The sequence below is a fragment of the Nylanderia fulva genome, unplaced genomic scaffold (assembly GCF_048542155.1).
Source record: "Nylanderia fulva isolate GAGA-0341 unplaced genomic scaffold, ASM4854215v1 Scaffold25, whole genome shotgun sequence".
NCBI lineage: Eukaryota > Metazoa > Arthropoda > Insecta > Hymenoptera > Formicidae > Nylanderia > Nylanderia fulva.
This window is the reverse complement of record NW_028190314.1, coordinates 2776582-2789974: the sequence shown is the minus strand read 5'-3', so window position 1 is coordinate 2789974 and position 13393 is coordinate 2776582. Positions and strand designations below refer to the sequence as shown.

Below are 13393 nucleotides of genomic sequence, written 5' to 3'. Positions count from 1 at the left end.
AAGATACTTTGTAGAAGACATCTACACGTTTATCACACCATGGTCTGACATCCAATCGATAACCGTGCCATTGCTCCGGGAGTAATTTCGTTCGAAGATGCAAGCCGAGGGGAGGGGAAAGGGGTGGAAAAAATGACGTCATTCGGACGCAAGCGATTACTTTGAAGAACGAAGGGATGCGTGGGAGTATTAAAAAGGATCGCCCCTAGTGATGCTACGCATCGCACAGTGATCATAAATTGGAGTAAGACAGTTGAAAAGCAGTATTTATTGTGTGGGGAGGGAAACATTCTCTTGCGTAGGATACGATTAATAGCTTCCTTCAGCTTTATATTTCTTTTCGTTGTAACTTAATAAACTCCAATAAACTTTCATTGAAAATGAAGGATTATCCTATCGTCTTTCTTCATAATCGCCTATTTGAATTATATCATACAATCTTTCTCAAACAATACTTTCTTCTTAATTCTTTGCAATTAATTTTCCTTTTACACATATTTTAATACTAATTTTTTTAAATATAAAAAACCTAAAATTTGATTTTAAACAATATTTACGCAGCAGTTAAACATTTTTTGTTATTTTTTGAAAATATAAATAAGTTGTCACATAATATTGTTACGACATCTTCATAAATGTATTAAATTAATCTATTTTCTTTTTTGTTGTACATAACACTACTATTTATATAATTAAAAATTATTTTAGAGAAATCTTTTATTCAAAAAATATTTTTCCTTACTTAATGAACATAAAGCAAATTTGTTTTAAATCACCGCTTTAAAAAACGTTAATGATATCATATGATATGATTATTCTCTTTTTTACTATGTAAGTGTAAGTAAATAATTATCTTATCACGTATGACCCCTTAATCGTGGAAAATTATTTGTTATTTAAATACGTTGATGCTATAGGCTAAAATTTAGAGTGTTAAAAAAAGATTCTAGATTGTTCGTTATATTGTTATGTTTCGGTTTATATTTCAATGTTTTTTAACACATGTTATATAATATTTCTTATATCAGGAAGTTATATAATACTGAATGAAAAATAACCTTGGGGAATATGCATAAGAACATACTATCATACAAGTTAAAAATGGGAAAGTAAGAAAGCTTCGTTTTTAAAATAGAGAGTCCTTTTTATCTATTTCTACCTACGCCCGCAAGAAACCAATGCGAACAATATTTCTCTTACGTAAACTTAGAACCGCAAGAGAACCATATACTTTAAATATACATATACATCGGTGAGTGGAGAAACAATTTAAATTTTATTTATGTTTTAAGTTCCGCTTGAGGTATTAACACAGTAATTGATCTGCATATAATAAAATGCGTGTAATAAATATTAATATCATATGATACACAGGTATCAGGTATCAAGCATGTGTAAAATATCATGTGAATACTCATCCATCCGCGTGCAAAAATTCAATAATCAACCAATTGATGGAAAAAAACGCGATCGCGAATCGGTCACGGATTTAAATAGAATATATGCATACGTACATCTGTTATGTGTATGAATATAATATGTATATGCAAAATCCCGCGGCGAACACGGGCAATGTCGCGTGGCCAACCACGTGATAAACGTCACCTTTCGTTGAAACTGCATGCGGTCGGCAAATTAACACATACCAGGGCACTGATTGGCCAACGCCTCGTATAGATCGTGGCTGGTTGAGCACCCGTTATGCTAATTTAATAAGTGTCGTTTCTTATAAAATCTCGCGTTTTTTCGTTCGCTTCCCTTCTCGACCGAATCGGAGCGCAATTACGCGTTCACAAGTACGTAAGCGGAAAACAGCGTTTATACGGAAACTCTTTATAGGGTCCACGCCCACGATCGGTCAAATTATGCGAGAATATGAGTCATATGGTTGTATGAAAAATATCGTTGAAATCTTGCAAAAATGTTCTAAAAAAAGTATTTGTCATTATTGTTATAAATAATTTCAAATCATATAAAATAAGATATTTCCGCTTCAATGAGCTTCGAATTTATATATAATTATTACATTTATGCAATAAGATTTTTTTAATTAAAGAAAGATATAGATAAAAATTTATATTGAAAATAATATTTGATATACGCAAAAAAGAAAGTTATAAGAATATTTTTTTATATAAATAAATAAAAAGTAAATAATTATTTTGTCACTATCAATAGAAAAAAATGTATAAATATTTATGAATATATATGAATATATATTTTAGAAAATTTTCGCAAAACTTTTCTATTCAGTTGAATCAAAACATCTTAAATCTCTTCATTTCAGATGAAAAAAACGAAGAATACTTTTCATTTTATCTTTTTTTGCCATTTTTTGCAATGTAGCTACTTAATATATTTCCAAAATTCGAGAATATCTGTGATTTTACTAAATTCAATTGTTCGAATATGTGATTAGGCTGAATTTCACTTACCTAATTGACATTATCTTCTTCAGCTTAAATTATCTTGCGAATACGATAAAGAAAAAATTTCGATTTGATAATATATTTTAAGATATGCGTAAAAAAGAGTATGTTCTCTCAAATACTGCATTCGCAAAATTAGCGAAAGATGATCTCTCTATTTATAAATTGACGGATCTCACATATTTCTCATTCTAAATCTAAATAATAAAACATGCAAACATTATTGAAATGTATCTATATACAGAAAGAGAAGCCGTTCTTTGATTTGCGAATTCTTTTGATTCATGTAAAAAATAGATTTAGTTTTCATTTAAACAATTAATTTTTTAGCATTACATATAACATTATGTAATAAAAAAAATCTATAAGTCTTTACGTTTGAAATTATTTATCGTATATATTTTATGTAATTTTTTTTTGCAATAATATATCGTATTTAATTGATATAATGTACGTATTGATTGATATATATTGATATACCGTATTAATTAATTTATTAAAATATTCTCTTTCTAAATCTGTGTTATGTCTCTTTCATATGATACGAGGTTTAAATAATAGACACCTACTGAATATTTTGTATTTTCGATTTGCACCATAATTTATTTTCTGACTTTAAATCGATATTTTTTAATAATAAAGAAGATCCGTCTTCTTCAATTTTGCCAAAATTTTACAATATTGTGTTTTTGTGTGTAAAACATGAATATGTAAATTAGAATTGTTGCTCTTAAGTATGGAAAAAGTTACAGTGAATTCAGATTTTAATATTAAAGTTTCGAAAAAATCGGAGAATTTTCAGAGAATTATTTTAAAAATTGATAATGAGACTCATCGATACGATGCGCAATAACGGAGTTGTAAACTGTAAAATATAAATACATGAAAATTATAGTGAAATTTAAAACAATTTGTATTTCGCAAAATAAAATTATTATTTACAATGAGATTATTTCAATAATAATAAAATAAGTAAAAAATTAATTATTTACCCTGTAATTGCTCCGTCGTTGTCCGATGCCACCCCGGACTTTCTCCTCGTAAAAGAAAACTTGGAAACACTTGCACTCGCGTTATTTTTTTTCGTTCGCGATGTGCGGCGACGCCCGGATTTTAATTATTACAATTTTGACGAGTTTTGGTAAAACGCGAGAATTTATTTGCGCGCGAACCGAGATCTCCATTTTCGTGTGATCGGTTTTTTCAAGGCCACTTATCGGAGGGCCTCATCAAACGACGATGACGCACCCAAGAGTCGCTGATATCGGTCACTTCATTAAATGACAAGAAATAATCGCTGAAGCTCCTTCGTAATTTCCATGACTACTTCGTCGTCGAATATTTAGTGAAATAGCGAAGTGTAGTGAAGTGACCAATTCGGGAATATCGGCGACTCCTGGGTGCGTCGCGAGGAAAGTCGTCATCGTCGTTCAATGGGGTCTCCTGATAAAGGGCCTTGAAAAAACCGATGACACGAAAACGGAGATCTCGGTTCGCGCGCGAATAAATTCTCGCGTTTTACCGAAACGTGTCAAAATTATAATAATTAAAATCCGAGCGTCGCTAACGAAAAAAAGTAACGCGAGTGCAAGTGTTTCGAAGCTTCTTCTACGAGAAGAGGGCCTGGAGTAACATCGGGTAACGGCGGAGCAACTATATGGTAAATAATTAATTTATGGTTTATTTTATTATTAATGAAATATTTTAATTGTAAATTATAATTTTATTTTTCGTAATATAAATTATTTTAATTTTTACTATATAATTCTCATGTATTTATATTTTACTGTTGACAACTCCGCCACTGCGCATCATACATCGGTAAGTCTCAACATTTTTTATTTAAATTTTGGATAATATCTTTGTGAAAATTCTCTCCGATTTTTGCCGAAATTTAATATTAAAATCTGAATCGATTATTATTTTTTTCGTACTTAAAAGCGACAATTTTAATATATACTGAAAAAAAGCCATGTATACTTTTATATGAAAATTACTTGTTTAAAACTGGAAAAATTACTTATTACTGTAATTTATTTTCCATAAGTATTTTTTAAAGTGGAAATACATAATGTAAAAATATTTGTAATATATAGCTAAAATTACTATTTTTATGCAAAATCACATGTAATTTTAAATTTAACATTTTTATTTTATAAGCATTTATCCATTTTATTTATAAAATTATTCTATAGCATTTCCTATGTGTAATTCCATGTTTAGTGAAATATTTTTTATTTTGAAAATATATAAAGATATATATTTCATAGGAAATTACATATAATCTGTAATCTTTCATATATGAATAGCAATATTGCATGACTATGCTGAGACGAAAAAAAATCCATCAAAATTATGTAATTTTACAGTAATATTTTTTTCAGTATAAATTTCTTTTATATACAAAAATACACAGTATTGTAAAATTTCAGCAAAATCGGAGAGGACGGAGCTCTCCTTCAATATTATCGAGATTTTAATTTTGGGTTTTTCAACCCAAATTCTTCACCTTCTTAAATTAAAATTAAAGTCAATTATATTTTATATATTCGATCAATTTCAAGAATAATCGAAAAATGTATCTTTAATTTTTGTTTCACAATTATGGAAAAATATTAAAGAATATTATGGAAAAATTTCGATTACATAATTCGCTTGCGTAAGACATAATTCCAAGACTGCGACTTAAAAATTAACAAGGAAAAACTTTTAATTACAATTATAAGTTACGTAATACTCTTCTACACTTATTAAATATAAAACATTTATTAAATATTCACGCGCTATTATTATTATTATTCGTCAATTGAATTACAATCGTATAAAAATTACATCAAAATAAAAGAGAAAACACAAAGTCAACTCTGAGAGAAAATATTGCGTCGGCACACGTTGCGCGGATAAAAGTATAAACGCAAACAAGACAATTCGAACCATGTACAGTTAATAATGTTTGGATTAAAGTCGATGTAGGACGCGAGCGAGAATAGAAACATGCAAAGAACACAGAGGCGATGTAAACAATACGTGAAAAGAAAAAAAAAAAAAAAAAAAAAGAGAGCTTGACGCTTCGATTTGCGGCGTCGCAGAAATCGATCGCAATCGAGTCGACGCGGGATGTCGACTCCTAGACTGCAGTCTCCGACTCGAGAGAGGGTTGAACGACTCCGTCGTCGCCAACCACCCCCTCGACTCTCACTCTCAGGTCGAGTGGAAGGGAAAACCGACGTACATACATATGTATATATGTATGGACTTATGTAAGCTTACCTGCATCAGCGGAATCGAGACTTGCACGAGGTCGTTGACAACCTTCTGCGACTTGGGCGCGTCGTCGCAAGCTCCGTCCTTCATGGTCACCTTTGGATCCAGGATAATCTCGATGATTTCGACGTTTAATGTATATATATATATATATATATTTATATATATATCGTATATATATATATATATATACGAGAATGCGAAGGTCTTCGCGTCGCCGCACCGGTTGAAGACTCGGATCGATTCACTTGTCGCGACGAGATATCCGTAAAAGGAGAGGACGATATAATCGGAGTATTTCCGAATTTGGTCGCGCGTATTGCGATCGAGGAAGTGCCGGGGCTAATTTCGCGCGGAAGTACGATGCCGGGCTGCTTCCGTATGCGCAAGAGCAGCGACGAGGTGAGTGTCACGTGGTCGCGATTCGCGAGAGAGCTTAAAACCGCGACGTCAAGTGTGTTACGAGTCTATAGATGGTAGCGGTATCGAAATACCGGATAATATCCACTTGGACGAGAAAGACGGAGGGAAGAGAAACGCGCACAGAAAAGCGCTGCACACACATACACACAGAAAGAGAAAGAGAGAGACACAAAACGGAGACGTCACGTTACGGCGCGAGCACTTTAACTTCGCGACGATATGCCGCGCGGCGATAGCGTAAAGTTCAGGCACGAAAGTTTCGAATTTCGAGGACGATGTACGAACGGAAGAGACGAACGACGACGGTACGATCGGGACGAACGAGGGGGTTCGACACCGCGAGAATCCCGTCACCTCGGCCCGTTCCGGCTCGCCCCACCCTAGCCGAGCCGAATGCCGAGCACAACTATGTACCTCTCCCCCTTTTTCCCTCCCCCTCCCCCACCCCCTCGCATCTCGTCGCGGCGCGTCTGTCCGAAATCACCCGAGAGAGCTTCCGCCGTCGCCGTATCTGTCGCAGGTTGCGTCGGTGTCGACATCTCCATCAGCGCCGAACTCCGTCGTCATCCTCGTGATGCATGATTGTGAGAGTGTCCGACGAGCAAAGGTTACAGCCGCTACTTGCCGCAATTAGATGACATTTGGCACGAGCGCGGGACGCCGCCTAAATGAGCCGCTCTCTTTCGCCGAATCTTTCCTTTTTTTATTCTCCCCGTCCGCGTTTCGGTCTCTCCTCTTTAAAACTATCGGTCGCGAGCCGAATTCTATCCAGCTTTAAGAACGCAGCCGGTGAGATGTAGCCGAGGGAAAAAGTGTATTGTTTTAACAAACGCGGATGGCCGCGATATTTTGATTCCGTATAGTTGGTAAATTGAAAACAAATTTTGTAGTTTTTCTCGTATTGCTTCTGGCCATGCTGGATGACGCGGATAAATTGAATTTTTTAAAGCAGAGATATTAAGAAAAAAATAGGAACGATCTAAAGTCAACTATGGCTTAGTATATAATTGTGAGGATGTATTAAAATAAACTTTAAATTTTGCAATACCATTATTGAATTGTCAAAAATAAATTTTGTAATTTAATGTTATATAGAAAAGAGAGAAAAGTAATATAAATAAATATGAATTTTTTAAAGCAGAGATATTAATAAAAAAATAGGAACGATCTAAAGTCAACTATAGCTTAGTATATAATTGTGAGGATGTATTAAAATAAACTTTAAATTTTGCAATACCATTATTGAATTGCCAAAAATAAATTTTATAATCTAATGTTATATACAAATACAAAAAGAGAGAAAAGTAATATAAATAAATATGAATTTTTTAAAGCAGAGATATTAAGAAAAAAATAGGAACGATCTAAAGTCAACTATGGCTTAGTATATAATTATGAGGATGTATTAAAATAAACTTTAAATTTTGCAATACCATTATTGAATTGTCAAAAATAAATTTTGTAATCTAATGTTATATACAAATACGAAAAGAGAGAAAAGTAATATAAATAAATATGAATTTTTTAAAACAGAGATATTAAGAAAAAAATAGGAACGATCTAAAGTCAACTATGGCTTAGTGTATAATTATGAGTACGTATTAAAATAAACTTTAAATTTTGCAATACCATTATTGAATTGTCAAAAATAAATTTTGTAATCTAATATTATATACAAATACAAAAAGAGAGAGAAGTAAGAGTATTGCGTTGTTGTGCATTACAAATTTAGGATATTAAATTTATAAAGAAGTGTAGAAAGTATGTTTTTACAATATTATATTATCAGCAAGAATTGCAACAAAAGTAATTTAATGAGAGGTATAAATAGTTAAACATTTGGCAGCTTCTTTTATTTTTGCTAAAATTATAATTAAAGTAGGTATGAGCGTGTAATGATAATTCTGCTTTATTTCTTCATTTGTATCTAAAGATAAATGCAGATAATCTTATCCTGTTTTTGCAACAAAACTCGTGTTTCTACAGCCGTCGTATTGTCTTCGCAGGATGTATTCTTGAAAGATAGTCAAATTAATAATATTTAAAAAGCTTCAGTAGGCATTGTGAGACCTAATATATCGTGAGACCTCTGAAATAACAACTAAGAGAGATGACCGTGACGCGGTTGCGAAACCACAAAAGTGTTTGTTTACACGTGACCGAGTGAAATATCTGTTAGTTATACACGAAATCGTAAATAGAAAAGAAAATAAGAGAGAGAGAAAATATATTTTACTTTGTCATATTTTTCCCAAAATTTCTTCATCTGTAATTGATTAGATTGCCTTTTTGTTACGCGGAAAAATATTTTAAAAGATTCATGTCTTTAGTAGTATTAATTATTTTAACTTATCTTCAATTAGTTTGAAATGTATTATCTTTAAATTGGTCTTCTCTTAGCGGAGAAATAAAGCCATAGGCAAACTTTATCGTCTTTGTCGTCTTTCAAACTAAGCGGTAATTTAATTTAAAGTTAAATCGATCTGAGCTGACCTTTGTTTCAATCATATAAAGTATAAGATCTAATAATTGAAACAAACACTTTATAATATTCTAAATTTATCTCGATGTTATTGTAGAATTTATTTCTAAATTTCTTACGAAAGAAAAGAAAGAAAAAATATGTTTAAATTTTAATATATTAAAATATTACATAAATATATTTAAATTTATTTAATTATATATATATTTAAATATATTTAAATTTTTGAACAATCGTAAAACATTTAATTATTTCTCACTGATTAATAACTTTTGGTCATATTAACATGAAAATTTGCGCATTTCTTTTTTTTTTTTTTTTGCGCTGTCTTATTAATATTTTCACGCTCTAGAAACTCGGTAGTATTTATTTCTTTTGACGTCAATACAATTGCACTTTATTATGTTACATTATATATACCGGAGAGAGAATAATAACACACAAATGTGCAAATAAATTGCGTTAAACATTAATTAGATTCAAGAGTAGGCTCGTTAAAATATCGTTTATAGATAATTAATTTTCCTCTCGAACTGTTCGGACAAACGCAATGATTTACGTATCCATCTGATATTCGAGAGAGTAAAAGGAATGCAGCTTATCGAAGCGATCTTTTCTATCGATAACGATATTAAACACATTTTGCGCCTATAGACACGTTTATCTAACTCTTATTGACAAAAGTATTACGTCTCGTAATTATCTTGTGGACACACACAAATTGATTTGCTCTACTTCATTCTTCCTGACGATCTAATTAACTCTCGCGGTAAAACTTAATGATTTCTGATTTGCTAAATGAAACAAGCAATGATTGATCAAGCAACGATACACACAGATGGGATATATATAATTTATATCGTATATCTGCAAATGATAAATCCATCAGATATTACGTCTTTGTATACACCGCAACGTCAAAAAAAAATACGTATGATCGTAATGTTATATATATTACATATACTAGGAATGGAAAGCTCTCAATGCTAGCCCGGACGTTGGCAAAGATTGGCCGATGAACGTAAAGCGAATTAATTTGCCGCTTTCTTGAGGAAGAATGTGTGGCACAATAATTATTGCATCGCACGCTGCAGCTCACGGTGCATAAGGTTGACCGTGTTTGCCGCACATCGCGTGCATCAGTCGGCCGACTTTTTCTTCGTTTTTTCTAATGAGCGCCGGTTGCGCATTCGATGTGCATGCATATATATGTATATTGTACGTACACCGCATCGCGGTAAGTGCTTATATATCTTATCGAGGAAGCAATTTGCAGTAAAAGCGGCCGATTGAGATGAGACGAGAACTAGTGAGAAAGACGTGGAACTGCTGCAGCCACACCTCTGCATCTTACTCCTCTCTGCCTTACGTGCTATTCGAATGAGTCAACAACCTTTAATTCTCATAGGCAATGAACTGTGAATGCCAAACAATATTTATCTCGATTTCGATGGAACGTTCTGTCTTGATTTGACATTGTTTTTTTTTTAGTTTTGTTATTTTTAGACATATTTTTTACTTACAATTAGTGTTTATATTTCACAAAAATGTTGCTCTTTTTCAATATCGTAAGTTTATTTTCATGCTGAATACTCTCGAATCTTAATGTGCGAGATATTTAATTTAAAATTTAAACACTGACATAGTTTAACTCTTGAGTAAATTAAAATATTTTTCAATCTTACGATACGTTGTATATAAAGGTAGAAAGGTTTTTGATTAAATAATGTACAATGTTTTAAATAATATTTTAAACAATTTTGTGCTCATTAAAAAACTCTTGCAGTTGTTATCACAATTTCTTTGATATATGATGATGAATATCTAAAATATAATTTTAAAAACTTGATAAAAATATTATTATATAAGAAAATGTATGAATTGAGATTATGTTCTACATTTAAATTGTTTTGATTATTTATTCCCAGTGATTTCAAAATATAATATAAATTATTTCTATGACATTCACTTCTTGGATGAAATTACACTGCGCTAACAATTTATCAAAATTGAACAGAGAGCATGTAATTAACCTATCACAATCTAGTTTTGCCTATTACCATTATAATAATCCATCAAGTATGTTTACAACAAAACTGTATAATTTATAAATGTATAATTTATGAACGTTTTATTTTTTTTTTTTTGCGACACAGGCCGCGGTCAGAACGATTATATGTGCATATGTGTATTACTATAAATGTATATCAGCGATTAATTTATCGTAAAACTTATTTGTCGGTATACATTATCATTTGCGTGTTTTATGCGCATATCTAATCATTTTATAAGACACGTGTAAGACACACGTGCGACATTGCGAATTGCCAATATATTGGTGTCGTTACTATATTTTTATGGTATATTATTAGATACAGATATTTCATATTCATTAATTTCAAAGAAATACATTTTACAATAAAATAATAGTCCATGGAAATAATTTTGCGTTGCAATTTATGCACACACACATATATATATATATATATATATATATATATATATATATATATATTACGCGATTGGTATTTAACATATTTAAGTAAATCACATAAGAGTTCAATAATTCCAATGCAATTTTAATTCTTTTAGGTATCAATTGTATGATAAAATCTGTTCTCCATTTGTTATTTTGATGTACTGCTGCAATCTTATTTTATTTAATTGTGTAGAATAATTTTATATTAAAAAAATGAAAACTTCTGCTATATTATTTTAAGATCAGTTGCGCTAGTTTGGACATGATAAATGCGATGTACCCAATACTTAAGAGTCAGCGCTACCTGTACACAGTACACACGCATCGGTAGAGCGGCGCGTTAATTGCGGTTGCAACTTAGTTGCAACTTAGTTGCATTGCGTGTGCGCGCTCATAAGGAAGAAGCCCTCGGGGAGTTATACTAGAAACTGCGTTGTACTTTAAGAACGGCAAATGCGAAACAGATTTGTACAGGATGCGCGCAATGCATCAAATTATTTTAATTTCGTGTAAATCAGTGTTCTGTGGCTTCATATTTTTAGACTTAACGTGAATATAGGCTACTCGTAAACGTTCTGTTATTAGAGCGTCGTGTTCAAGTAATAGATATAATAGATAACAAAATTATTAAAATAATTTTCTTTAATAAATTGCTCTCTATTTCTATCTCTCTCTTTCTCTTTTTCACTCTTTAATATATATTTTTGTATATTTTATATGTAGATGTATATAAAATATAAAATATAAAAATTGTATAAAATATACAAAATATATACATATAATATATATTATATGTATATATTTTGCATATTTTATACATTAAATGAGAGAGAGAGAGAGAGAGAGAGAGAGTAATACTTATTTGCTGTTAGCTGTCAATGTACATGTTCTACTTAAAATTCTTTTGATATGCGCCACATATCGACAATTAACGTCGTAATCACAATTTTAAACTAAAAATTGCCACAAAATTATTTACCACAAGATTGTATAAAAAAGCATCTTTTTTGCGTATTTTTAAAATATTAACGTAATTTTATTCACATTTAACCTCCGCGTTGGTAAACATTATTTTAGATAAGATAAAAACGCAGCTGTTAATTTCGAAAGTGTCAGTAAATATGTTGCGTCTGATCGGACCAATGGAAACTTTCATCACTGGCTACTTTGTGCTGTTGCCGTAGAGATATCGCACTGTGTTGCGTGGCATAAATCAAGATAACAAATTGATGTTTAATTTGGCCCGAAGAATCCTTTCTCTGATACTTGTGTATGACATTGACACGTGTTGAAGAAGAGTACGATATCCGATCAATCGATTGTAAGAAGAGATCGGGGATTGAAAACAAACTGGTCAGCCACGATAAATATGGATTTATGTAATAGAATATATGATTCGACTTTCTGATTACTTAACATATAATTTGATTTTTTGTATACTTAATGAGGAACGGATAATCTCGTAGCATCACAATATTTTGATTTCGCGTTTCCTGTCGATATATCGAAACGAACAGATAAGTCAACGATATTAATATTAATAATATATTCATATATATATTCTAATTATTATTCTAAATATAACGAAGATTAAAAGATTTAACTTTCATATTTTGATATAAAAATAAGAAAAAAAACCGAGCCGAAATTTTTGAAAAAGTTAAAAAGTAAGTTATTTATTTAATATTTTTCTAAACAAAGATTTATTGTTTGTGTCATTTTTATATTGTTTTATATTGTTTATGTCATTTCAATGTAAATTGCTACTGAAAGTAAAAGTATTCCAATAACTTATTTCTAAAGTAGTATCTCATAATCATTATCGAATTGAAGAGAAAATCTCGCGACTTTTGATATATACGAGCGCATCGGTGCCATATGTTAGCATTAAAAGCCGTTGCTCTATTCTCGCAAAAATCGACTAATAAAAAGGTAACTTGTCGACCTTCGATATAGTCTATGCTTCGTGGCGACTGGCTCTCCATCTCTTTTTCACTGTTGACGGATCTCCCGCTCTCTCTCTCTTAACTATTTTCTTATCTCTCTCTTTCTCTCATTGCACTCCGTGTATATATACCGCTGTCAACTTTCACGTATCATAATATACAGTGAAAGAATGTGGTTTCCCTTTCAAATTACAAAATATGCCACGAGTGAACAGTTCAGCACATTTCCTTTTCTTCAATTTTATTTTTTACATTATTTGAAAAATTTTCGGTTACTTATTCGAATGTGATGTCGAATTGATATTCAATAAGATTGGCAATTGAATCTTTTGAAAGATAGACATTAATCATAAATAATAATCCCGTTTAA

General features: G+C 31.3%; 1 protein-coding gene across 1 annotated transcript in view; it reads right to left on the bottom strand.

Annotated features, from left to right (window-relative positions):
• LOC114940735 (terminal nucleotidyltransferase 5C) overlaps window positions 1-6476 on the bottom strand; it is a 113075-nt gene extending 106599 nt beyond the window's left edge. The window contains exon 1 of the mRNA XM_029315485.2: window positions 5700-6476. Coding sequence (XP_029171318.1) covers window positions 5700-5783 — 84 coding nt within the window. The 5' untranslated portion in view covers window positions 5784-6476. The remainder of the gene's footprint in view (window positions 1-5699) is intronic.
• Between the last annotated feature and the right edge of the window lie 6917 nt (window positions 6477-13393).